This window comes from Cricetulus griseus, chromosome 2 (genome assembly GCF_003668045.3).
Source record: "Cricetulus griseus strain 17A/GY chromosome 2, alternate assembly CriGri-PICRH-1.0, whole genome shotgun sequence".
Taxonomy (NCBI): domain Eukaryota; kingdom Metazoa; phylum Chordata; class Mammalia; order Rodentia; family Cricetidae; genus Cricetulus; species Cricetulus griseus.
In genome coordinates this window covers 29,738,459-29,761,308 of record NC_048595.1, presented here as the reverse complement: position 1 = coordinate 29,761,308, position 22,850 = coordinate 29,738,459, and the positions used below count along the sequence as shown (strand labels likewise).

At 49.4% G+C, this 22,850-nt stretch overlaps 1 protein-coding gene across 1 annotated transcript; it reads left to right on the top strand.

Moving 5' to 3' along the window:
• The first annotated feature begins 402 nt into the window (after window positions 1–402).
• Heyl (hes related family bHLH transcription factor with YRPW motif like) lies at window positions 403–14,470 on the top strand. Its single transcript, XM_027399183.2, has 5 exons — window positions 403–482; window positions 6,857–6,923; window positions 8,254–8,337; window positions 10,197–10,278; window positions 13,797–14,470. Exons 1-5 carry the CDS (start codon window positions 403–405, stop codon window positions 14,468–14,470), a joined length of 987 nt encoding a protein of 328 aa, XP_027254984.1.
• The last annotated feature ends 8,380 nt before the right edge of the window (window positions 14,471–22,850 follow it).

Genomic DNA, 22,850 nt, shown 5'->3' with positions numbered 1-22,850 from the left:
ACATGAAGCAGGAAGATGCAGGTCTGTCCCTGCCAAAGCTGAGGCATTGCAGAGCGAAGCCTGTCGCACATAACTAGGGACAGATCCGGAGTCTGGGCTTCCCCCGTGGGGCCTCCCAGGGCACCTGCCCAAGGCCACCCAGCGCGCCAGTCCAGGCAGCGCCGGTGGAGCGGAGCCGGACCTCCCAGTGGCCGGTGGGGGCGGTGACCGCCCAGGGCCTTCCCACGGTTCGGTGGCGCGTCACCGCGGGGGCGAGGGGGCGCCGGGGCGCCCCGGGCTGCTGTGCAGGCAAGGGCCCTGGGAAAGGGCGGTGTCGGCTCTGGAGGCGGGGCGGGGCCGGGGCGGGGCCCAACGACCAACTCCAAGAATCGCAGGACTGAGACCCCGCAGCCAGCTCTCGCCATGAAGCGGCCCAGGGCGCCCAGTGGCTCCGATGGCGAGTCTGACGGACCCATTGACGTGGGTCGGGAGAGCGACCTCAGGTAAGAGAGGGTGGGGCTGAGGCTGTCGAGGGTGAGAGAGAGTCCAACACACTCAGGTGTGCACAGCAGAACACAGGTGTCAGGCAGGGTGCGGGTGTGTGTGCAGCATCCAGTGCTGCAGATTTCTGGGTACTCTGGGTCAGCTAGGGTTCAGGACGCTGGGATGGAAGGAGCGTTCAGCTGGGAGGGGAGTATTATGCCTTTTGGCTATTCCCAGGAAAGTTCCTGCAGACCTTAGGAAAACTTCATTGGCATAGGTTCTGCATTCCCTTGCCCCTAATCTATTTACTATGAAGACATCTGTACTTCCCCGATTTTACCCTTCTTTGGGAGCAGTTTTCACATGGTACACAAAAGGATGGGGGGAATGTTTCTCCCTTTGAGTACACTGAACGCTGGAATTGGGTTTAGGTACTGAAAAGAAAACAAAACAAAACAAAACAAAACAAAAAAACAATTGGAAGAGCCTTGACTCCAATCCCAGTGCCCCTTCCACCAAACCACCCAAATTGCCAGTGTTGTTGCACTTTTGTTAAATAATCTTAACTTGTATAGTTCCCAGCTCTGTGACTCCATAAGCTTCAGTTTTCTGATCTGTAAAATGGGAATAAAGAATAAAGTCAGGTCCATAGTGCTAGTAAAAATCAAGAGGAAGAAAGTATGTCAAGGATTAGCAGAAGCGCATGGTGAATGCTTGGTGTCAGGCTCACACTCTGAAAGAGTCTTCAAGCCCTTGCCACCCAGCCCACATCTGCCACCAAGTCACCATACTTTCTGCCTTTCTCTCCCTTTCTGCTCTCCTCTCCCCCTCTCCCTCCTCCTCCTTTCCTTTTATTCAGTGCTAGGGATTGGATCCAGAGCCTGGTGTATGCTGGCCAAGTACCCTATCACCAGGCAGTTTTGAGCCTTTGGTTTCTCTGCCTGGGCCTGTTTCCACACTGGGAAAAGGATGAGAATGGAAGGGAAAGAAAGAGCTACTGAGGTAGATCATCTCTCTTGGACTTCTAAGCCTTGTCTCTGACCACCATATCTATGCCCTGGTACACATAGCACACACATACATAGCATTTTTTAAAAAGAGGCTATGGCCAGATGAGGACACATGCCTTTAACTCTAGCACTTCGTGGGGCAGAGGCAGGCTTTATGAGATCTTTATGAGTAGTAGAGCCATTTTTGAGATAGACCCTATCTCAAAAAACCAAAGGAGCTATTCTCTCTCTCTCTCTCTCCTTGCATGTTAGGGGAGGGGTTGTATAATATAGTTCCTTATGTCAACTCTTTAAAAATTACTTAGCAGAAACTTCTATTTATAGAAATAATTCTCAAAGCCAGTGCCTGCTGATAGGGAGGGAACCAGCAGTGCATGGTGATGGAGAAAAAAAGATCTCAAACTCAGTGTCATTGGGTCTTCAAGGACCAGTGTACAGAGTTGATGCCAGACAGCTGAAATGGGCCAGAGCCGGCTTCTATCCTTCATGAGTATACAGCCTGGGCAGTAACCACCAACAGCTACAGAGATTCTGGATTGGATGGAAGCATGTCAGCTTTGAGGACCCCTAAGTGGGGAGAGGCCACTCAGCCAGGGCTGATGAGAATGGCTTCCTGATGGTGGCAGTACTGGGGCTAAGGTGTAAAAGGTCACTGCAGGTTTTTCCCCCTCTATATCTTTTTTGTCATTTTAGCCAGAGCTCATTGTTAGAGACTGTTCCAGAAGACCAGACCCCTCCAAGGAGGGAAGGCAGCTGGACATCTGGCAGACTGACTTATAAGATGTCTCTTTGTAGCACTTTCCAAAGGGCCCTCCCCCCAGCAGACATAAATGCTTCAATTCAGAGACCACTGAACGATGCCTGCTGTGGCCTAGACCCTGGGCTGGGCATCAGAGCCCAGATGTATCCTGCTCAGCCTCTGCCCTCGGGGAATTCTCAGGGAAGAAGAGCTTCATGTACAAAGAAAGCCAGATAAACAGTGGCAGGGGCCACAGGCTGGGGCAGCCAGACTCTGGGGGTCAGAGGCAGTACACACATCCCTCACATTCAGAGACCTGAGACCAAAGGGGTAGGGTGTGTTCTGATGTCACCAAGGACATCTGCCTGGTGGTAGCAACCTGCTCCATCAGTGGGAATCACCCACAGAGCTCTTATGTGAACTTTGGCCCCCTGAGACAATATGGATCCACACAGAATCCAGCCTCTCCTTTACCCATCTTCAAATATTTCATGAGCGCCTCCCACATGTCAGACTCAAAGTCAGGGTCTCTGGGCTGTTCCTTTATGATATAAGGCACATGGTAGTCTTTGAAATCAGAGAGAACTTAGTTTGACCCTCCCCACCATTTCATTTCCTTGTATAAGTGACTTTACTCTTTCCTGAACTGACTTTTGGGGGGGGGCGGTTTCGAGACAGAGTTTCTCTGTATTGCTTTGAAGCCTGTCTGTAGACCAGACTGGCTTCGAACTCACAGAGATCCACCTGCCTCTGCCTCCTGATTTCTGGGATTAAAGGCTATTCTTTCTTATTTATTTATTTATTTGTTTATTTTAAAATGAATGTGTAAATATCTGCCTCTGAGTGTGAGTGAGACTTGGATGAGGTTGTAGCTACATTATAGCACACAGTTTCTTGCTTTGGCACAGGTAATTTCCAATGAACGTTGTCACATTGTAGGGAGGATGCCACATTCACGAGGCAGCAAGGTTTAATGGAAAAACTAGAAGTCTACAGGCTGCATTATGGGGCATTCTCAATTCTATCTGTCACATCCCTCATCCTAAAATGGTTGCTTTTCCCAAGGTCTATTATGCAACCTATGAAATAAATGGCTATGTACTGCTATCTAGAACTGAAAGTGCAGGCTACGAGGGAGACATGTTAGGATGATGCTCGTTTGGAATGCACTGGCAAGAGTATTGAACTAAAAGCCAGTAGATGTGGGGCTGGAGACATGGCTCAGTAGGTGTAGAGCATAGGCTGCTCTTCCAGGTTTGACTCTCAGCACTGTCTTGGTGGCTAACAACTGCCTGCAACCGATGTTCCTGGGGATCTGGTGCATTCTTCTTGCACAGACATACATGCAGGTAAAACACACACACACACACACACACACACACACACACACACACACACACACGATGTAACTCAGGATCCTGGATTTTCCTTTTACCGCTGTGTGGCTGGTCAAAGGTCCTTTCCCTCTCTGGGTGACTGTCCATCATTTAGAGCACTGTTGAAATGCTGCCTTTGCTTGATATAAAATGAATGGAGTTACCTCCAAAGGTCCCACACAGGGGAGTTCTCAGGTGGAGTTGGGACTGGTGTTCAGGACTAGCAGGCAGCTCACTTAGAAAGCCACAGCACCTGAAGAGACTGCCCTGGAATCCTGTCTAGGGGCTGCAGGAAGCCCATGGAGATACTGGCACTCACTACGTCCTCTCTGGGTCCATGAAGATCTGCTAGACTCTCAAAGGAGAGGCTCTGAGCACTCCTCCCACTGCCAGGGCCAGATCCCAGACTGTGGTGAGCTCTGGCTGAGAGCCTTAAGGATAAGGGGATTGGAGCACTAGTCAGACAGACAGGAAGTCAGACTTAAGAAGGAAAACAATGCTGACTCGGGAGCCAGAAGATAGGTTCCCATGCTGCTTTGCTCCTTAGCAGCTGTGCAGGCTGGCCAAGCCACTTTGGCTCCCTGAGGCTCAGCATCCTCATCTGGAAAATGGATTTTTATAAAACCCAGAGGAGAGAGATAGTTGACAGTGATGCTAAGCAAACTGTGAGGTGAGATTTGCCTGGGAAATTCGGAAGGAGGGGCAGATCAGGTGGCAAGGGGAATTGACCAGGAGACTGGGGAAAGGTGGGACAGTGCACTTGGCTCTGAAGCTGGGTGTTGCTGTGTCAACCTCTGACAGACAGTCCCTGAGGAGGGATCAGTCTGTGAGGCAGTGACGTGCACAAAGCTAACCCAATACCCAGAGAGACGCTTTATCCCGCCAGCGAGACAAAGGCTGTATTTCTTATGTACCTTGGCTCTTAGAGCTTGTCCCCAGTGAACCAGGGAAGCTTTGTAAACAAAGTGCCCTACAGATCTCAGGCCCTGGCTCACAGGGCTGGGCCTCCCAGGAGCTTTCACAGGCCTCTTAGCAGCTCTGTTTGTCCAGATGTGACGATGATAGATACGTTTTTTGTTGTTGTTATTGTTGTTTGTTTTTTGTTTTTTCCAGATGTGGCTGGAACAAGCCTAAGGCAATGTACTATCTAGTCTCTCCTGAAGCTGCCTTTCTGTGAGGTACTGAGAATGATCCAACCTCACATGCCACCAGGAGAGTCCCATGGGCTGAGACCCTCCTGGTGAGCTGCATATGCCAGAAGCAGATTTCTTTTTTCTTTTCTTTCTTTCTTTCTTTCTTTCTTTCTTTCTTTCTTTTTATTTATTTATTGGTTTTTCAAGACAGGGTTTCTCTGTGTAGCTTTGGAGCCTATCCTGGCAATCACTCTAGAGACCAGGCTGGCCTCGAACTCACAGAGATCCGCCTGCCTCTGCCTCCCGAGTGCTAGGATTAAAGGCTTGAGCCAACAACGCCCAGCCAGAAGGCATATTTCTATGGCGTTCATATTTACATTCTCTGTGACACTAAAGTAAGGGTGGGGGTAAGAAATCCCACCATGAGATCTGCTGCATCCCATGATTCTTGAGGGCCCGAGCTGTAACAATGAGTGAAACAGACAGCCTTGTAGCCTCATGGACCTGTCTGTTGGAGACATGGGTGCTAATCAAATGATTTCACAAGAATAAGACAGCCTAAATGTTGTGTATGCAGGAGTCTGGGAGAGTGAACAGCAAGGGACATGCAGCAGACTAGGAATTTTTTAGAAAGGGGGGAGGGCTCCTAAAAGAGATGATGAGTGATGATCTGAAGGTTGGTTGAAGTCTTTAGGCTATGGTGAGGAGATGGACTGGACCAGAGACTTCTAAATACAGAACACATATGCAAATGTAGGTGAGTTAGTGCATTCAGATAGGAACATGCAGAGCTCGTGACAATTGGATCTAAGAGGTGACAGCAACCAGTTAGACCAGCCAAAGAATTATGCTTTGGGGTCTTAATAGCATTGAGAAGTTTTTAAGAGAAGACCTAAGAGGGCCAAGATCAAGTCTGCATTTAAATGGTAGCTCTGCTGGTAACGACAGGGGGAAAATGTGCAGTAAGACCCGAGGGACGGCTCTTCTTGTAAGCCTGCGGGTGAGAGACATAGAGGGCCATGGAGACCAAGAAAGGAGACATGAAACTATCTGGACACAGTATAGGCAGGTTTTGACCACTTAAAGTGAAGACAAAGGCAGAATCAAAGAAAGTGCCAGAGAACTAGAAGCTGGGAGTGACCTTTGCTGAGATGGAGACCCTAGGTAGACAAGAAGCAGGTGCTGGGCAAGCTCATGCGCTCCTGTTGAGATGTTTGTTGTCATTCCAAAATGGCAGGGGCAGCACCTTGCCCAAGGCTGTGGAGCGTAGCATCAGTAGGGTTGGGTCCTTGATGCTCTCCAGTGAACCTCTGCCTTCTGAGAGGATAGCTGAAGCAAAAAGCCATCCAGAGGGAAAGCAGTTGGGGTGATTACTCTGATCAATATCTGGGCAGGAAACCCCTCTGCTAAGTCTTTGTAATACAACTATTGGTGTTGGAGCAAACATCCATCCGTCATCCAGCCTGGGTTTCAGAGGAAAGCACAGGCATGGGCGGGTAGGGCGAGGATTCCCAACCCTTGCCTTCTGGGAGGCCAGAGCACTGTCCCCAAGCCTGTGACCCAGATGCCGCCTCCGCCTCGCCCCCGGCCGCGCCGCGTGGGAGGAGGCGGCAGCTGCGGGCCGGGCGGAGGGCGGGCGGCGGCGCTCGGGCCCGTGGGAAGCGGCGGCATCTGTGCTTTCCACGCTCCTTCCCAGCGGCTAGCTCTGAAATCCAACCCTCCCTGCTCGGCCCGGCCGCCGCTGGCCCGCGCCCTCAGTCAGCCCGCCCCCGGGATCGGGTTGCAGGACCAGAGAGGGAGCATCTCGGTTCGCGGATCCCCGACGGTCGGCCGCCCGCCCGCAGGGGCAGGGGCTAGGCGACCTACCCGCATCCGCTGGAGAGTGACACGCAGGAAGCTAGGAGAGCACAGAGGACTTGTGCCCAGAGAAATGGGTCTCCAGGAAGAAAGGAGAGCACACGACCCCTCTGCATGCCCTATGCCCCTTCTTGGTCTGAGGACTATGGCCACCTGGGAGCTCCACCCCACCCCAATGCACCCCGGTCCCGACTGCTGCCAGCTGGGTCTCCCAGGTCAGCCTAGGCCAGGGAGATGATCCCTCAGCTCTGAGAAACTAGCCTTTCTCTTCCTCTGCAGCCAGATGGCCAGACCGCTGACCACCCCCAGTCCTTCTCAGATGCAAGCCCGGAAGAAGCGCAGAGGGGTGAGTGAGCAACAGCTTTTGAGGAGCCCAGTCAGGCAGGGGTATGCACAAAATCCAAAGAGGCCTTGCCCATCATCCCAGCTGATTGGATAGGTTCAAACCCAAGCTCTGCCAATTGTGATCCTGGTGACAGGGCATGCTACCTCCCCTCCAATGTCTTGCTTCTTCCTTTGAGTGACAGATAGCACCTACCTCAAAAGACTGATTTGTTGTTTGCTTTTCAAATACACTATGCAATTGAAGATGCTCTTGAACTCCTATTCCTGGTCTCTTAGCTTCCCAAATGCTGGGGTTATAGGCATACACCACCACACCTGGTTGTTGCAGTACTGAGGATTTAGTTGAGGCCTCATATATGCTAGAGGCAAGCATGCTACCGACAGAGCTACATCCCTAGTCAAAACAAAGGGTTGTTCTGAAGACTCAGTGCATTCCCATAAACTCTGATGGGCCCCTGACAGTAAGCCACTAATACTTTTGTTGTAGTCTACCCTCTACCCTCTTTCCTCGGAACCCAGAACATTCTTTTCCTCTTTGTGTTAAGCAGGGAGGTGCAAAGGGGAGCCCCTTGCTAGCAGCTCTCCATCTTATCCCACCCCACCTCTTTCTGGGGATCCAGAGGCCTGGGATCTGGCAGGAGCCAGTCATTCACTCACTCATCAGAAGACGTAGGCGAATCATTTTTCCCTACCTCGTGTTCTGTCTCTAAAAGGTGATGGATTAGCTGAGCGGTGGTGGCACACACCTTTAATCCCAACACTCGGGAGGTAGAAGCAGGCAGATCTCTGTGAGTTCAAGACCAGCCTGGTCTACAGAGTAAGTTCCAGGACAGCCAGGACTGTTTCACAGAGAAACCCTGTCTCGAAAAACAAAGTGATGAGTTATATCTATACAGCTATGAGGATTCTGTCAACAGAATTGTGGAGAAGACAGAGATAGTGTGGAAAGAGCAAGACCCAGAATTCTTCAGGTGTTCTCATGATCCAGAAACTGGAGGGCTAATCTGGCCCAGCAAGGCCCCCCAGGTTTATACCAGTGCTGAGGCTGGTGTCCCCATTGTGATAGGCAGTGTCCTGCTTTACCTATGGTGACTATCATCCCTACAGACCAGGACAAGAGGCCTGAGTGCCAGTCTCAGCTCTGTGCTTTTACTGTGTGGCATTAAGCAAATTATTGTCATTCTGAATTTTCATTCTTGTCCTCCATAAATAAAGAATAGATTCACTGCCCAGGAAAAAAATCTTGAGGGAAAATATGAGTCAGTGTCCATCAGGGAACACTGGAAAGTGTGATGAAATGCCTACAGGGAACCTCTTGTCACCATTTTCAGATCATAGAAAAACGGCGCCGAGACCGAATCAACAGCAGCCTTTCCGAATTGCGTCGCCTGGTGCCCACAGCCTTTGAGAAACAGGTATATGACACTGCTGATTGGGCAAAAGGCAGGGTGTCTCCTACTGCTGGCAGAGCTATGATCATTTATAAATAGCTGTCACTGGGGTCTGGGAAGATGGCACAGAGGGTATGAGCAATTGTTGAAGATCTGAGTTTAAATCCACAGCAGACCTATAAAAGCCAGACACAGCTGTGCACACCTGTAGCATCAGCATTGGGAGGCAGAGAGACAGGCAGATTCTAGGAGCTGGGACAGTGAGGACTTGAGTTCAGTCTGTGTCTCACATTGTGGAAAGAGAGAAAGGACTCCACCAAGCTGTCCTCTGACTTACGCGTGCGCAAGTGAGGGTCTCTCTCTCTCTCTCTCTCTCTCTCTCTCTCACACACACACACACACACACACACACACACACACACACACACACACACACACACACGCTTTTTAAAATGTAGGGCTGGAGAGGTGATCCAGCAATTAAAAGCACATGCTGCTCTCCAGAGGACTAGAGCTCATCCCAGCCTGCAGCTCACAACTGCATATAATCCCAACTCCAGGAGATCTGATGATGTCTTCTGGCCTTTGTAGGCACCTGCACACACCTGAACATACATTCACACAGATACACATGCTACATAGAAACAATTTAAAAATCTAAGAAAAAAGAAGATGGAGAGCAATAAAGGACCATACTCTGTGTGTTATCTCCTGGCTTCCACATGGGTACCACCATACATGGGTACCACACAGACATGCACATATACAAGTGTGCATATGCCACACACATGTGCACACACACACACACACAAGTATGCATAGTTGTCACTGGCCATGGGACAAGGGGAATAGATGATTATACTTAGCAAAGTGTCTTGGGTATGGTGGCTTTATACCTGATGTGTTCCTTTGGATTAAGTCCTAAAAGTGTTCCTGAGAGGCAGGGATTATTCTGCACATTACACACAAAGAAGTAAAAGACAGAGATGCCATGTCATATCTATCCACTGCATTACATGGTTAATACATATCTGAGCAGAAAGAGCGTGTAGCTGTATCACATGTCCCCTGACATTTCTAGAACTCTTTGAAAGTAAAACAGGCCACTCAGAAAGTGAGCACCTATTGTTGAACATGGGGACAGGGGGTGACTGCAGTGGAAAGACAAATGATTGAATCAAACTGCCCTATGCTCAAGGCTCAGGTCACATGTCATCTGCCTTCCATTAGGCCAGTAAGTACAAGTCAGCCATTCCACAGATGCTCATTAAAACCTTCTCAGAGCCAGCAATGAACTAGATTTAGTGTCTGTATTTAAGGGACTGACATGGAGAGTCCGACCCTCAGGTTTCCCATGGGAGCCAAGGTTCCCTAGAGGTTTGGGAACATTTCCCAAGAGAGAACAGAGGAAGAGCAAGCTCTTTGGGCTCCAATGATGGGCTAGGACTCAGGGAAGCTGGAGTTGGATCCCAGGGTAGCGGGTCTATGGGGCAGTCGAGGTGGATGATAGCCGTCTGGTGAAGGTGATGGGCTTGGAGATGGAGGAGTCTCCTGAGAGAGGGCGGGCCTATATTCACTGAGGACATTTTAGGAGAGGGGCACCTAAGAGGCAAGGAGACTAAAGAGGATTCAATCAAGGCAGTCGAGTCAGGGAGGGATTTTAGGATGGAACCTTAGCCGTGATGCAGAGGGCCAGACTGAGATGCGAGCCCCTTTCAGACCCGGAGAGCTTGGACAAAGTAGCAGCCCAAGTGGTCAGGGCGTGGGAGGACAAGGGTGGAAGGGCAGGGAGGAAGCCCAGGCAGTGAATGCTGCTGGGGACAGGAGAACAGTGAGCAACAGCAGTCACCTGCAGCCTGCACCCTCTGCCTTCCATACCACAGGGCTCCTCCAAGCTGGAGAAAGCCGAGGTCTTGCAGATGACAGTGGATCACTTGAAGATGCTCCATGCTTCTGGTGGCACAGGTACCAATGCTCTACCCTCTTGGGAGTTACTCACATTGCAAATACTTTGACCCAGGGGCTGGGGATCAAGGAGTGAGCTCAAACTGGTGGTCAAAGTAGGTTGTCATTGCTCTTCTGTGGGAGGACTGAAGTAGATTCCAGCCACCATTGGCCAAGCTCCTCTCTGTTCTTTTGTTTTGTTCGACTTTGGTGTTTGTTCTGAGAAAAGGGTCTCACTCTGTAGCTCAAGCTGCCCTCAAATTCATAAATCATCCTGCCTCAGCCTCTATCGTTCTGAGATTGCAGGCAGGAGCCACTACACCAAATTGCCCGTCTTCTTCCATTGTCTCGGAACCCTTTCCTCCGTTTGACTTCTCCCAGTCTTAGAGGGTTGTTCTGTACAACAGGCTTCCAGAAGACTCAACAGAAAACCTGGTTATCAGGTAGCTTGGATAAGCAAACTTTCACTAGAATCCCACTCTTCAATTAACCTAAACCGAGGGAGGAACCTGCCTGAGATGTTTAGCCACAGATACCCTGTTGGTGTCTCTGCCTACTGGCCTAAGCTTCTAGACTGCTGTTGTTTCCTGGGCAGCACTGGGTGCTGCCCAGGTGTCAGATTATATAGGAAGAGGCGAGTCATTCCATCATTTTGCTAGTGCCTTCCATTAAAATCATGGAGCGGCTATGACTTTTAAAAGACTCACAGGTGAATGGAAATCTTGTCTGGTAGTTTCTAGGTGTGTTTGGCGATCTCAAGATTGGGAAGCCTTCACACCCCACAGACCTTAACTACAAAGATGTAAAGCTCAAGAACTGCTTTCAACTCTGGAAGAGACCAGTGGCATTTTAAGTGGTTCAAATCGGTGCTGCTTCACAGAGGTACCTGGGGACAGGCAGCATTGCAGGGTCGTCTCCCCGAAAGAGCCAGTCTGGATTGGACTGTAGGAATTTGCAAGTTGCCGACCTACCCAATAATTCAAGCGTCGAGACTCCTTTTGAAAAGTCTGCCAAAGGAACGCATTCCTGACGGTGGCATTCAGTGGGGAGATGCTTCAAATTATATTCATGGTTATCCTATTAAAAGGAAAGTGGTGATTAGCATGTGGGAAGCCCTTTAAAATGTTTCCACTTATCTCGATTCATTCTCACAAGAACCAGGAAGGAGGGGGTAGGGCAGGCTGTCCTCGCCACTCAGGCTAATGGAGAGGTCAGAGAGTGGTTTGGGAGTTCAGGCTTCTGATTTGAATTCTGGCTCTGCTGCTTCTGAACCTTGTGACTTAAGACAAATGGCTTTATCCTCTCTGCCCCCTGAGTTCCTTTAGCTATAAAGTGGGTATGGTAAAAGGGTGTTTATAAGGATTAAATTAGATGCTACAGAGAGGTGTGTAATAAGAACTCAGCAGACTTTTGTTTAAAAAGAACAACATAGCCAGGTATAATGGTGTGCACATGTAACCACAGCTCTCTGGAAATGGAGGCTGGAGGATCGAGAGTTCAAGATCAGTGTAGGCAACACAGTGAGTTCCAGGCCACTTTGGACTACCTGAATGGTTATCTAAAAGTTAACTAATTAATTAAAAGAGACTGAGGATGTAACTCAGTTGGTAGAGTGCTTGCCTAGTATCCACGAAGCCTGGGGTTCACTCCCTAGCATTGCATTAACCAGGTGTGGTGGCATAGGCCTGCAATCCTAGCACGTGGAGTGTGGAGATAAGAAGATCAGAAGCTTAACTACATAATGAGTTGAGGGCCAACCTGGACAACATTAGATCAGGTCTCAAAGTAATATAAAGAAATAACTGTTTCAACTGGCCCATGGTAGTGCATGCCTTTAATCCCAGCACTCTGAGTTTAAGACCAGCCTGGTGTAGTGATATTTTGTTTATGATCTAACAAATAAAGCTTGCCTGAAAATCAGAGTGCAAAGCTAGCCACACTAGTTAGCCATAGAGGCCAGGCAGTGGTGGCATACACCTTTAATCCCAGCACTAAGGAGGTGGAGACAGGAGTGATATGGCTGGGCAGAGAGAGGAATATAAGATGGGAGGAGACAGGAGTTCATGACAGTCTGAGGCAGCAGTCTGAAGCAAGCAGTCTGAGGACAGGATCGTCCCTTTGGTCTGAGCATTGGTAGAGGTAAGAACTCTCTAATGACTGGCCACTCAGCTTCTCTGATGTTTCAGCTTTCACCCCCTGATAACTGACTCTGAGTTTTTATTATTAAAACCAAAGAGAATTCATGCTATAGCCTGGTCTATAGAGTAAGTTCCTAGACGGCCAGGGCTACACAGAGAGAAACCCTGTCTTAAAAAACAAACTCCGTGTGTGTGTGTGTGTGTGTGTGTGTGTGTGTGTGTGTGTGTGTGTGTGTGTGTGTGTGTGTTTAAAAAAAAAAAAGAGTACAGCAAATACAGAGAGGTGAGGGGACACACACACCATCACACAGCACAGCCAAGTTTCACTCCAGACTGCCTACATTCAGCAGTCTCCCTCCAAGAGTCCCAGCCATGAACCAAAGACAAGCTATCTGCTGTCACAGTCAGAAGTTGGTGTTGGCCGCTCTTTCTTTACCCAGAAGGTCGTTGAAAGAAGAGCAGGTATGTAGAGGCAGTAGAGATGTGGGTGCCTGTGTAGATAGTCCACCTGGCTTGCCCATCAGAGACATCAGGCCAAGAGAGAGACCTTGCCTGATGGCAGCTGCATGGGGCCAGTACATCCCAAACTGTGTTCTGAGCAGCAGGATGAAACTCAGATGCAGCAGCAGCTGGGCCGGTGGTGTAAGTGTGTCCATTTATGGAGGGGTTCCGAGGACCATTTCATTTCCGCCTCTCTACTCACTGCAGCAGCAAATACTACAGCAGTGGGCACTGCTTCTGTTGTCTCCCCATTTCCAGGCTAAGGAAACCGAGGCTTAGGAATGCACATCCGTGGCCAGGTGCTTAGTTTAAGTGGCAGATCCATGCCTTGAACCCAGTTGTGGTCGCTTCTAAAGGCTTCACCACTACACAATTGTGCCTTCTTCTCCAAGTGGCCTTCTACTCTGATAGCTGCCAGCATTCCCTGTGCTCCTCAAGCCTGCCTCTGTTCAGTAGGCAGGGTTAGTCTACATCTTCTATGTTCACTGTCTTCTCACAGGAGTCTGCTTAGAGAAATTATGCGGGCCACAAGATAGTCTTTGCATTCATCATGAAGTGTGAAGAAAATACATTTTGTGATGCAGACAGTTGGTGTCTCTCCACAGCATTCAGAATTTATCTGGAATGATAAATTCAGATAAAACTGTCTCTCCACAGCAACTTCCCCCCAAAAACAAAATCTCAGGAACTGATGACATATTTTATGAAGACAAATTGGTGAAGGTCCAACATTTTTAAGAAAAGGGTTTTTAGTACTTTATAGTGGGAGACTGGGGCTCAGAGAGGTGAAGGGACACGTCCAAGGTCACTGGGCCATTGTAGGCTATATAAGTGGCGCAGGTCACTCAGGGTATCTGTGCTTCTCTCCCTAGCATGCCCTCATGGTACTTTACTTTACAGGGTTCTTTGATGCCCGAGCCCTGGCTGTTGACTTCCGGAGCATTGGCTTTCGGGAATGCCTCACTGAGGTCATCAGATACTTGGGGGTCCTGGAAGGACCCAGTAGCCATGCAGACCCTGTCCGGATTCGCCTTCTCTCCCACCTCAACAGCTATGCAGCTGAGATGGAGCCTTCACCCACACCGACTGGTGCCCTGGCCTTCCCTGTGTGGCCCTGGTCCTTCCTCCATAGCTGTCCGGGGTGGCCTTCCCTGAGCAGCCAACTTGCTATTCTGGGAAGAGTGCCTGGCCCCGTCCTTCCCAATGTCACCTCTCCCGCTTACCCCATCTCAGCCCTCCGGTCCACACCAGTCCACAGAGTGGCTGGTACCATTCTGCCAGCCCGGAGGAATTTGTTGCCCAGTCGAGGGGTACCTTCCACCCAGAGAGCCCATCCTCCTGAGAGGCCAGCTGCCCCTCCACCCACAGCTCCTGGTAGTAGGGCTGCCAGGAGCAACCATGTAGTCCCCAACCTGCCATCTTCCTCCCCAATGGCCCCTGGAGCTGGGAAATCTGACGACAGTATGTCTGGTCCCATCTCCAGTCCATCTCCTTTGGGGCCAACTGGGAGGCCAGCAGGAACGGTGCTCTACCACTCCTGGGTGTCTGAAATCACTGAAATTGGGGCTTTCTGAGCTGACCCCACTACAACCATCCCCTAGGAATGAGGAACATTCTTACTTTCCCCCATGAGCTCTGAAAATGGTGCCGCCTTTTCTAGAACAGCTTCTAAACAAAGGCATCCCTCCTTGCCCCTCAGAGCCCCACCCCCACCCTCCTCACCAACAATCCTGCTGCCTACCTGGCTCCCCTGTAGCCTTTTCAGAGCTCAGAGTCTTAGTCTCATTTACCACAGGCACAGATGACCTACATGGTGCCTTGTGACCACCTAGGTACTGTGAACCCAGTACCATGGACCTTGGGTCTGGAGCCGATGCTTTAACCTAAAGATTCTGTGGCATAGCAGGCTGCTCACATGAAGAGGTGGGACTCCCAGTCCTGAGGACTGATGGGATTCAGTCACCCCAGGCCAACAGGATGGAATGCACTGTCTGCTTCACTTCCTGGGGACAGAAATGAAGCAGGGCCTATTGAGATGTCTGAGGCCCGCCACGTAACGGTGAAACACAGGACAAGATCTGTCTATCTGTCCTCCAATCAGCAAAGGCCCACAGCTTCAGATGCACACATGACCAGCCACTAAGGCTTGACAAGTAAGCCAGGAGGATTCCCCACAGTAGCAAAGCTCTGTGGCAGGGTATCCTACCACCAGCCCTCAGACGGGAGCCAGGGCTGAAGAGCAACGAGAGAGCCCCACACCCCTTCTCTTGGGCACCATCCTCCAGGACTATGGCCCTTCCTGCGGGTCCCCCGTGTGGAAGACCTGTGGCCCTGATGGTGGCACCCCAAGAGGCATTCTCTTGGGATTCAGCACCAGACATCTGAGCTGCCTGGTTTGCATCCGGCTCCTAGAGCCCAGACTGCTGCCACAGCCAAGGGCTGTCAGGCTAGATAAAAATAACTTGGAGGAGGGCGAGAACAGGCAGAGGCAGCTGGGCTCTCCAAGGTCACACAGTGGGTCGAGGGCCTGAGAGCCTGATCACCCTCATTTCACACAGCTGGCTTTGCTCGGAGGCCAGCCCCGCCTCGGGCCACTTGCCTCTCTAATGGGAATAAATGGCCAGTGGAACAGCAGAGACTGACTGACATTTAGGGTTGTCCTATCAGTAGACAAAGTGTGGAAACACTTCTGTCCTCTTTGGTGGGCACCTGCTCCCACAGTGCCCCTGAGGACCACCCAGTGTGCCATCTGGGAACACCCTGGTTAATGCCAGGCAAAACCAAGATTGTTATTCATTGGTGCTGGGACCATGCTGAATATGAAATACTTTCTAGGTCATCATAGAAAGTCCCTCATCCCTGCCCCAGCCTTTGATGGAACCATGGTCCCCAGAGCTGTAATAAGGAGCCTGTGGGCACAAGAATAGAGTTTACAAAACCATGGGAGCAAAAGGGTCATTTCGGAAAAGTGGAACAGAGGGCAGAGGTTGCCTGAGTGACCCAGAAAGCACTAGTGAATAGGTCAAGAAGAGAGAAAGACTTCCTTTTCTCCTTAGTAGAAGCAAGCTCTTTCATCTTGCTGCCATATTAGACTGGTCTGAAGGCATCCCTGTGAGGTGCATTGTCAGCCAACTGAGAGAGACAGATACAGATACAGATACAGATACAGATACAGATACAGATACAGATACAGATACAGATACAGATACAGATACAGATACAGATACAGATACAGATACAGATACAGGAAGGGTAGAAGAGTCATGCGAGGCTCCCAGGGGTGGGGAGACATGATAGAAGTTCTTGGATATTAGGGTCTTACTGCAGACCTGCAGTCTGGAAGCCTGATCCCATGTTCACTCAGGGCTGCGCTATGGTAAACACATTTCCACGTTGCAGGTACCTGAACTGCAAAGCAGTCTGTTGACACCATGGAAACATGGCAGAAATAGCTGAACCCTTTGAGCATCCATCCTGGTTGGTCCTTCTCCCAGGAGACTGGGAAGGTGACACTCCCCTACACACACACATACACACACACACACACACACACACACACACACACACACACACTACCCAGCTGAGTATTGAAGTCTCCTGTTTCTAGTCCCAAGCCTTTCTGATGGCCCCCAACATTCTCATCCCATTGCAGGGTATTGCAGACAAGCAATAAAGATGTTTAGTTCTGGAAACTTCCACCATCAAACTTCCACTTCTACTTCCTGAATGTTTTGGAGTCACTGAACCCATAGGCAATGTCCCCTCTCCCCTAGATTATTGTCCCAGCTTCCTTGCTTTGCTCTGGCTGTGCCAGACAGTTCTCAGCAGCCACTGGAGAGAATGTGGCCTGTGCAGAGCCCATCATATCAACCTAGCCTGAGACCTAGACGCCCCCACCCACACACCCTGTTATTCTAATGATAAAAATCAGAGCTCTTTTTTAAAATCCTAACCCAATTTATAACCTTGCTTTTTGCTGGCCCCAGACTTGCTCAGTGCTTATGCTACGCTGGCCTGTTCTCATAACCCCAGCATTCCCATCTTTTTTTTGCTTGTTTGGTTTGTTGGTTATTTTTTGAGACAGGGTTTCTCTGTGTAGCTCTGACTGTTCTGGAACTCAATCTGTAGACCAGGCTGGCCTCAAACTCAGAGATCCCCTGCCTCTGCCCCCCAGTTCTGGGATTAAAGACGTAGGCCACCATGGCCCAGCTACCAGTATTCCCATCTTCAGAACTTCTCCACTGAGGTTCCCAGAATGTTCTTCTCTTCCTTTTGCATGACCTTCTTCAGCATCTCAGGCCTCGCCTTCCAAGTCACCTCCTCCTGGGGGCCTTTCACGACTAATGTGCTTGAATAGCTCATTTGTCTCAGAAGTGCCGATTGTTTCCCTTCATGGAGAGCTGACTAATGCATACCTGCTTGAGTGTTTGTTTATTGGTTAGGTATATTCCCCAATGGAATGAAGCTCCATGAGGCCAAGGGCCACACCTGGCCTGTGTTCCCATCTGTACCAAGCACTGAACGAAAGACCTGCTTATCATCACTGTCCTGTGAACTTTGCTGAGTATCTAGATCAAGGAGGTGAGAAGGTTTCTAGTTTTCCGTGTGGCTGGCACAGACCCTATTGGAGATGGATTCCACTCTTACCCTGATAGCTGGCTTAGAGAGGAGACAGGAGAGCCAAGGCTGAGGAACGGGGAGTTCTGGCAGAATGGTCAGAAGTCCCTGGCCAGAGGAGAGGCAAACGTGTTGGCCCTGGAGTGCATGCTGACAGCTGAGCCTGCCAGCGGGTTTGTTCTTTGCTCTTGGCCTAGCTCCGCAATGTATCCAGCCCCCCAGCAAATCCAACATTCATGGAGAGACGCCCTGTGTCAGCCAGGCCTGACAGAGCCAAAGGTAACAAACACAAGGTTGCTCAGAGGGCAGCATATCCTCTGCCTAGATAAATGAACATGGAAAGGTCTCTGGAGAAGGCTGAGGGCTGTGGAATGGGTATGCTTCTCTGGGTAGGTAGGTTGTGGGAGGGGCCCTGGAAGGTCAAGGGGCTCCCTTGCAGAGATCTGGAAGTTCACCCAGGAAGTTACAGAAGCAGGCAGGGAGCTGAGTGCAGGCCCTCAGTGCAAGTGAAAGATGGGCTAGCCTGAGCTCTGCGACTCATTGTCCTTGTTAATAGGAAGTGATTTTCTTCAAGCTCTTTGCCTTTCCACACCTAATGTTTTCATCTGTAAGATGGCTGCCCACATATGTGCACATGCATAAACACAAATAAAAATGTAATAAAATTATTTTAAAGAAAAAGAATGTGGCGTTGCTGGGCGTGGAGGTGCGTCTGTAATCTCAGCATTCAGACAGGGAAGCAAGAGGATCAGGAGTTCAAGGCTAGCCTCAGCAGCATGAGACTGTCTCAGGTAAACAACAATTGGGGTAGCATGGTACTGGAGAGATGGCCTAACAGTTAAGAGCACTTGTGGCTCTTGCAGAGGACCCAGGTTTGGTTCCCAGTGTGGCGTCTAACAAACACCTGTAAGTTCCAGAGGTTCGCTTCTGTCTGCTTGGCACTTGTTGCTCACAATGCAGACAGACATGCAGGCAGAACACCCATACACATAAAAACAAACAAATTACAACAACAAAATGATGACGAAAAAGATGGGGGAGGAGCCGGAGGGGAAAGAGGAAGAGGAGGAGATTTGGCCTCACCTCCAAACTCCTAGATGCTTTTGTAAACATAGTGCCCAGGTCAGGTGACTGTGGTTTAACCTATCCGGGCAGGCCTCAGCCTCTCATTAGGAGATACAAAGAGAAGAATGGAGATCTTTTCCAGTTAGGACATTCCTATTCAAAAGGTGTTCGAGACCAGCCTGGTTTACAAGAATTCCAGAACAGCCTCCAAAGCCATAGAGAAACCCTGTCTCGAAAAAACCAAAAAAAAAAAAAAAAAAAAAAAAGTCCAGACTGGCCTTGAACTCTATATAGCTGAGGATGGCCTTGAACTACTGATTCTGCCTCTACCTCTCAAAGGTGGGATTCCAGGGGTGCCCCATCAGACCTGGCTTTTGCAGTCTATGCTGGGGATCAAGCCCAGGACTTCATGTGTGCCAAGCAAGCACTCTGCAGACTGGACTACACCCCTAGCTCAAAGCTGATGGCTTTCTGAGAAGCAGAGTAGAACTTATTCCCATGGGGACATTTCTGTCCCTTGGACCCTCCCCTAGTCCCCAGCCCATAGCAAAAGAATAAGGAGTGTTTCATGTGTGCCACTGTGACTTGAATGTGATTTGACTAACCCACAGTGCACAGTACCACGGGAGACCCCTGAAGCAAGGGTCCAAAGTCCGTCCAGGTAAATGAGGAGAAACAAATATCTGGGGCAGTAGCAGACGGTCCCTGATCTTGCTGTCATGGCAGGCATTGCTAATCAATTTCATACCCTGCCTCCTTCTTATTTTCTCTTAAGATTTATTTTTTATTTTATTTGGAGGTGTCTGAGTCAGTGTTCTATTGCTGTGAAGAGACACCATGACCACAGCAACTCTTCTAAAGGAAAACATTTCATTGGGGCTGGCTTACAGTTTCAGAGGTTTAGTCCAGTATCATCATGGTGCCATGAGGTCAGACATGGTGCTGGAGAGGTAGCTGAGAGTTCTACATCCAGATAGGCGGACAGCAGCATGAGAGAGACTCTGGGCCTGGCTTGAGCATTTGAAACCCCAAAGCCCACCCCTGTGACACACTTCATCCAACAAGGCCACACCTCCTAACTCCTGTCAAGTAGTGCCACTCCCTAATGATGGCCCATCCAAATCTATGAGCCTATGGGGGCCATTTCTATTCAAACCAGAGGTGTGTGTGTGTGTGTGTGCACGTGCGTGCGTGCGTGCGTGTGTGTGTGCGTGCGTGCGTGCGTGTGTGTGTGTTTGCACACGCACACACGTGTGTACAGGCACCATGATGCTCGGGTGGAGGTCAGAAATCAGTTCTCTCCTACCATGCTTTTCAAGCAGGATCTCTCTCATTTCTTTTTGTTGTTGTTTGTTTTGGTTTTGGTTTTGGTTTTGGTTTTGGTTTTTCGAGACAGGGTTTCTCTGTGGCTTTGGAAGCTGTCCTGGAACTCGCTCTTGTAGACCAGGCTGGTCTGGAACTCACAGAGATCCACCTGCCTCTGCCTCCCAAGTGCTGGGATTAAAGGTGTGTACCACCAACGCCCAGCTGATCGCTCTCATTTCTGCTGTTGCTCTGCATATTCTAGCTTCCATATGGTTCCTGTTTTTGCCTCCCTCCTTGCCATAGGAGTGCTGGCATCATAGGTGGGCACCTCAACATCTAGCTTTTACATGGGTTCCTAGGGTTGAACGCCAATCAATCACCAGCTTGCAATGCAAGTACTTTACCTACTATACCATCTCACCTGCCCACCCTTGCCCCTTCTAAAGACAGCTGAAATCCAGAACCAAACTTGATTAATCATTGCTGGCACAGGAGATAAAACCCACTTGCCTTATAGAATCTGACTAGCTCTGCTTGGCTCTCACTCCAGACTGAGTTCATGGGTAACCAGGCTTGGGGATTTCCAGTTTTGTTCCTGCAGTGTATGAATAACTAGCCGGAAGCCCCTGGCCCTTGCCATGACCAGCAGCAAACATGTGTGGGTGTCATCCATGCTGCCTCAGCCCGAGGACAGGGTTCCTATTGAAATTCCACATGGGGTGGCATAGTGTGGCTGGGAGAGGGGCCGCAGCAGGCTTCTGACACAGCCCAGCCTTGAGGGCCTGAAGGGGGAACACAGTTGTGGGCAGAGCTCTAGCAACTTCTCTGCTTGGTCAGAGATAAGATTAGGATTGATGCCTCCCACTCACACCTGTAAAGTCCAGACTTGGATTCCTATAGCCAGGCAGGAGGATCTCTGTGAGCTTAAGACCAACCTGGTCTACTACAGAGTGAGTTCCAGGAAAGAGCTATACAGAGACACCCCATCTCAAAAAAAAAGAAAGAAAGAAAGAAAGAAAGAAGGAAGGAAGGACGGGAAGGAAGAGGAAGAGAGGGAGGGAGGAAAGAAGGGAGGAAGGAAGGAAAGTTCTGGAGTTGTCCCTCAAACATACCTGTCTGTCTGTCTGTCTGTCTGTCTGTCTCTCTCTCTCTCTCTCTCTCTCTCTCTCTCTCTCTCTCTCTCTCCCTCTCTCTCTCTCTCAGATTTCTTTATTTTATGTGTTTGAGTACTTGCCTGGATGCATGAACTGCACCCCATGCATGTCTGGTGCCTGCAGCAGTCAGAAGAGGACATCGGATCCCCTAGAACAGTGCAGTTACAGCAGTTGAATCAGCCCCACCTCCTCCGCGGGAGCAGCAAATGCTCTTAACTGCTGAGCCATCTCTCTAACCCCTTGAACCTCTCTCCCTTACAGCCCACACCCAGCGTGCCAGCAAACCCTATCAGTTCTATCCCTCTGTGACACCGGCCTCTGCCACTCCTGGCAGGTGTACACAGTCCTATCTCGGGACCTTTTGCTTTCTCTTCCTAAAGGGCCCGCTCCTAGATATCTGGATGCCCACACAGCTGGCTCTCTGTCTCCTTTAGATTTTCCTTGATGCCAATGTGATACGGGCTTCCCTGACAGCCCTCTCTGTAGTGTATGCTTCCTTTAGTCCCAGTGTTCCCAGCTTTCTTCTCTGCCCTAGTTTTGGCATTCTTCATACTCATACTAAGAATATTACTGCAAGATCAAAGCTAGCCTGATCTACATAAGGAGTTCCAGGCCAGAAGGGGTTATATTTTAAGACACTGTCTCAAATAATAATGCCAACAACAACAGTAATAATAAATAAAATAGAAACCTAAAATGTTTCTGGTTTTTGTCAGTTTCTCTTCCTAAAATACTTCAGGTGACAAGAAGTTTGTTTTTTTTTTTTTTTATTTAACTTAGAAACAAGCTTGTTTTACATGTCAATCCCAATTCTCTTACTCCCCTCCTCCCCTGCCCCCCACAGGCCCCCTATCTCATCCCCTTTTTGCTACCCAGGGGGGTGAGGCCTTCCGTGGGGGATCTTCAAAGTCTGTCATATCTTTTGGAGCAGGGCCTAGGCCCTCCCCCGTGTGTCTAGGCTGAGAGGAGTATCCCTCTATGTGGATTGAGCTCCCAAAGTCCATTCGTATACCAGGGATAAAAGAATTTTTTTTCTTTTCTTTTTTATCTTGTTTTTTAATATGGGGTCTCACTCTGAAGCCCAGGTTGCCCTGAAAGCTATAGTGTAGCCTAGGTTTGTCTGTCCTCATGTGTCAGCCTCCTAAACTCTGGATTGCAATGAGGCACCAAGCTCAACTAAAGGAAGAGATTTCTGTGTGTGACCACTAGCTGTATGAGAAAACAGCAATAGCATGCACTAGTAATAAATAATGTTGCTGGGGGAGAAGGAATGGGGGTGAGGGGAGGGAGAGGGAGAGGGGAAGTACATGTGAAACAAGCCTGTTCCCTAATTGAATTAATAATAATAATAATAATAATAATAATAATAATAATAATAATAATAATAATAAATAATGTTGCTATTATTGATAAGTTATAAAAATGGGTTCAGGATCAAACTTAGGCTTTCTAAGCAATTCCCTTTAAACGACAGGAGCTTTTTCTCACAGCCCACATGCCTGTTCTTTATCCATTACTGCCCTCTAGTGGCCTATTAAAAATAACAGACTTGCTATCCAATTTATAGGCGCTCTTACCCTGATAAAAACATTGAAGGCCTGTGCATGAGGTGCTTCTTCCTATGCTAGCAGAACAATAGGACACACTGCAGAGCACCTGTTCTTCACCCTCACGGCTGAATGGATGACTAGGAGCTGCAGCTCATAGTCCAACATCCCAAGTATCAGACTGCATATAGCTAGCTCATAAAGAGACCAAAATTCCAAGTACAACTTTAACTGAGTTCATATCACCTTTGCATTAGAGTGAAGTA

What these genes read in the sequence shown, in the direction of transcription:
- Heyl (XM_027399183.2), top strand. Translation starts at nt 403, where the DNA reads ATGAAGCGGCCCAGGGCGCCCAGTGGCTCCGATGGCGAGTCTGACGGA. An exon ending in CCCGGAAGAAGCGCAGAGGG is followed by an intron (nt 6,924 to 8,253) that starts GTGAGTGAGCAA and finishes CACCATTTTCAG; the next exon opens with ATCATAGAAAAACGGCGCCG. An exon ending in CCATGCTTCTGGTGGCACAG is followed by an intron (nt 10,279 to 13,796) that starts GTACCAATGCTC and finishes TTTACTTTACAG; the next exon opens with GGTTCTTTGATGCCCGAGCC.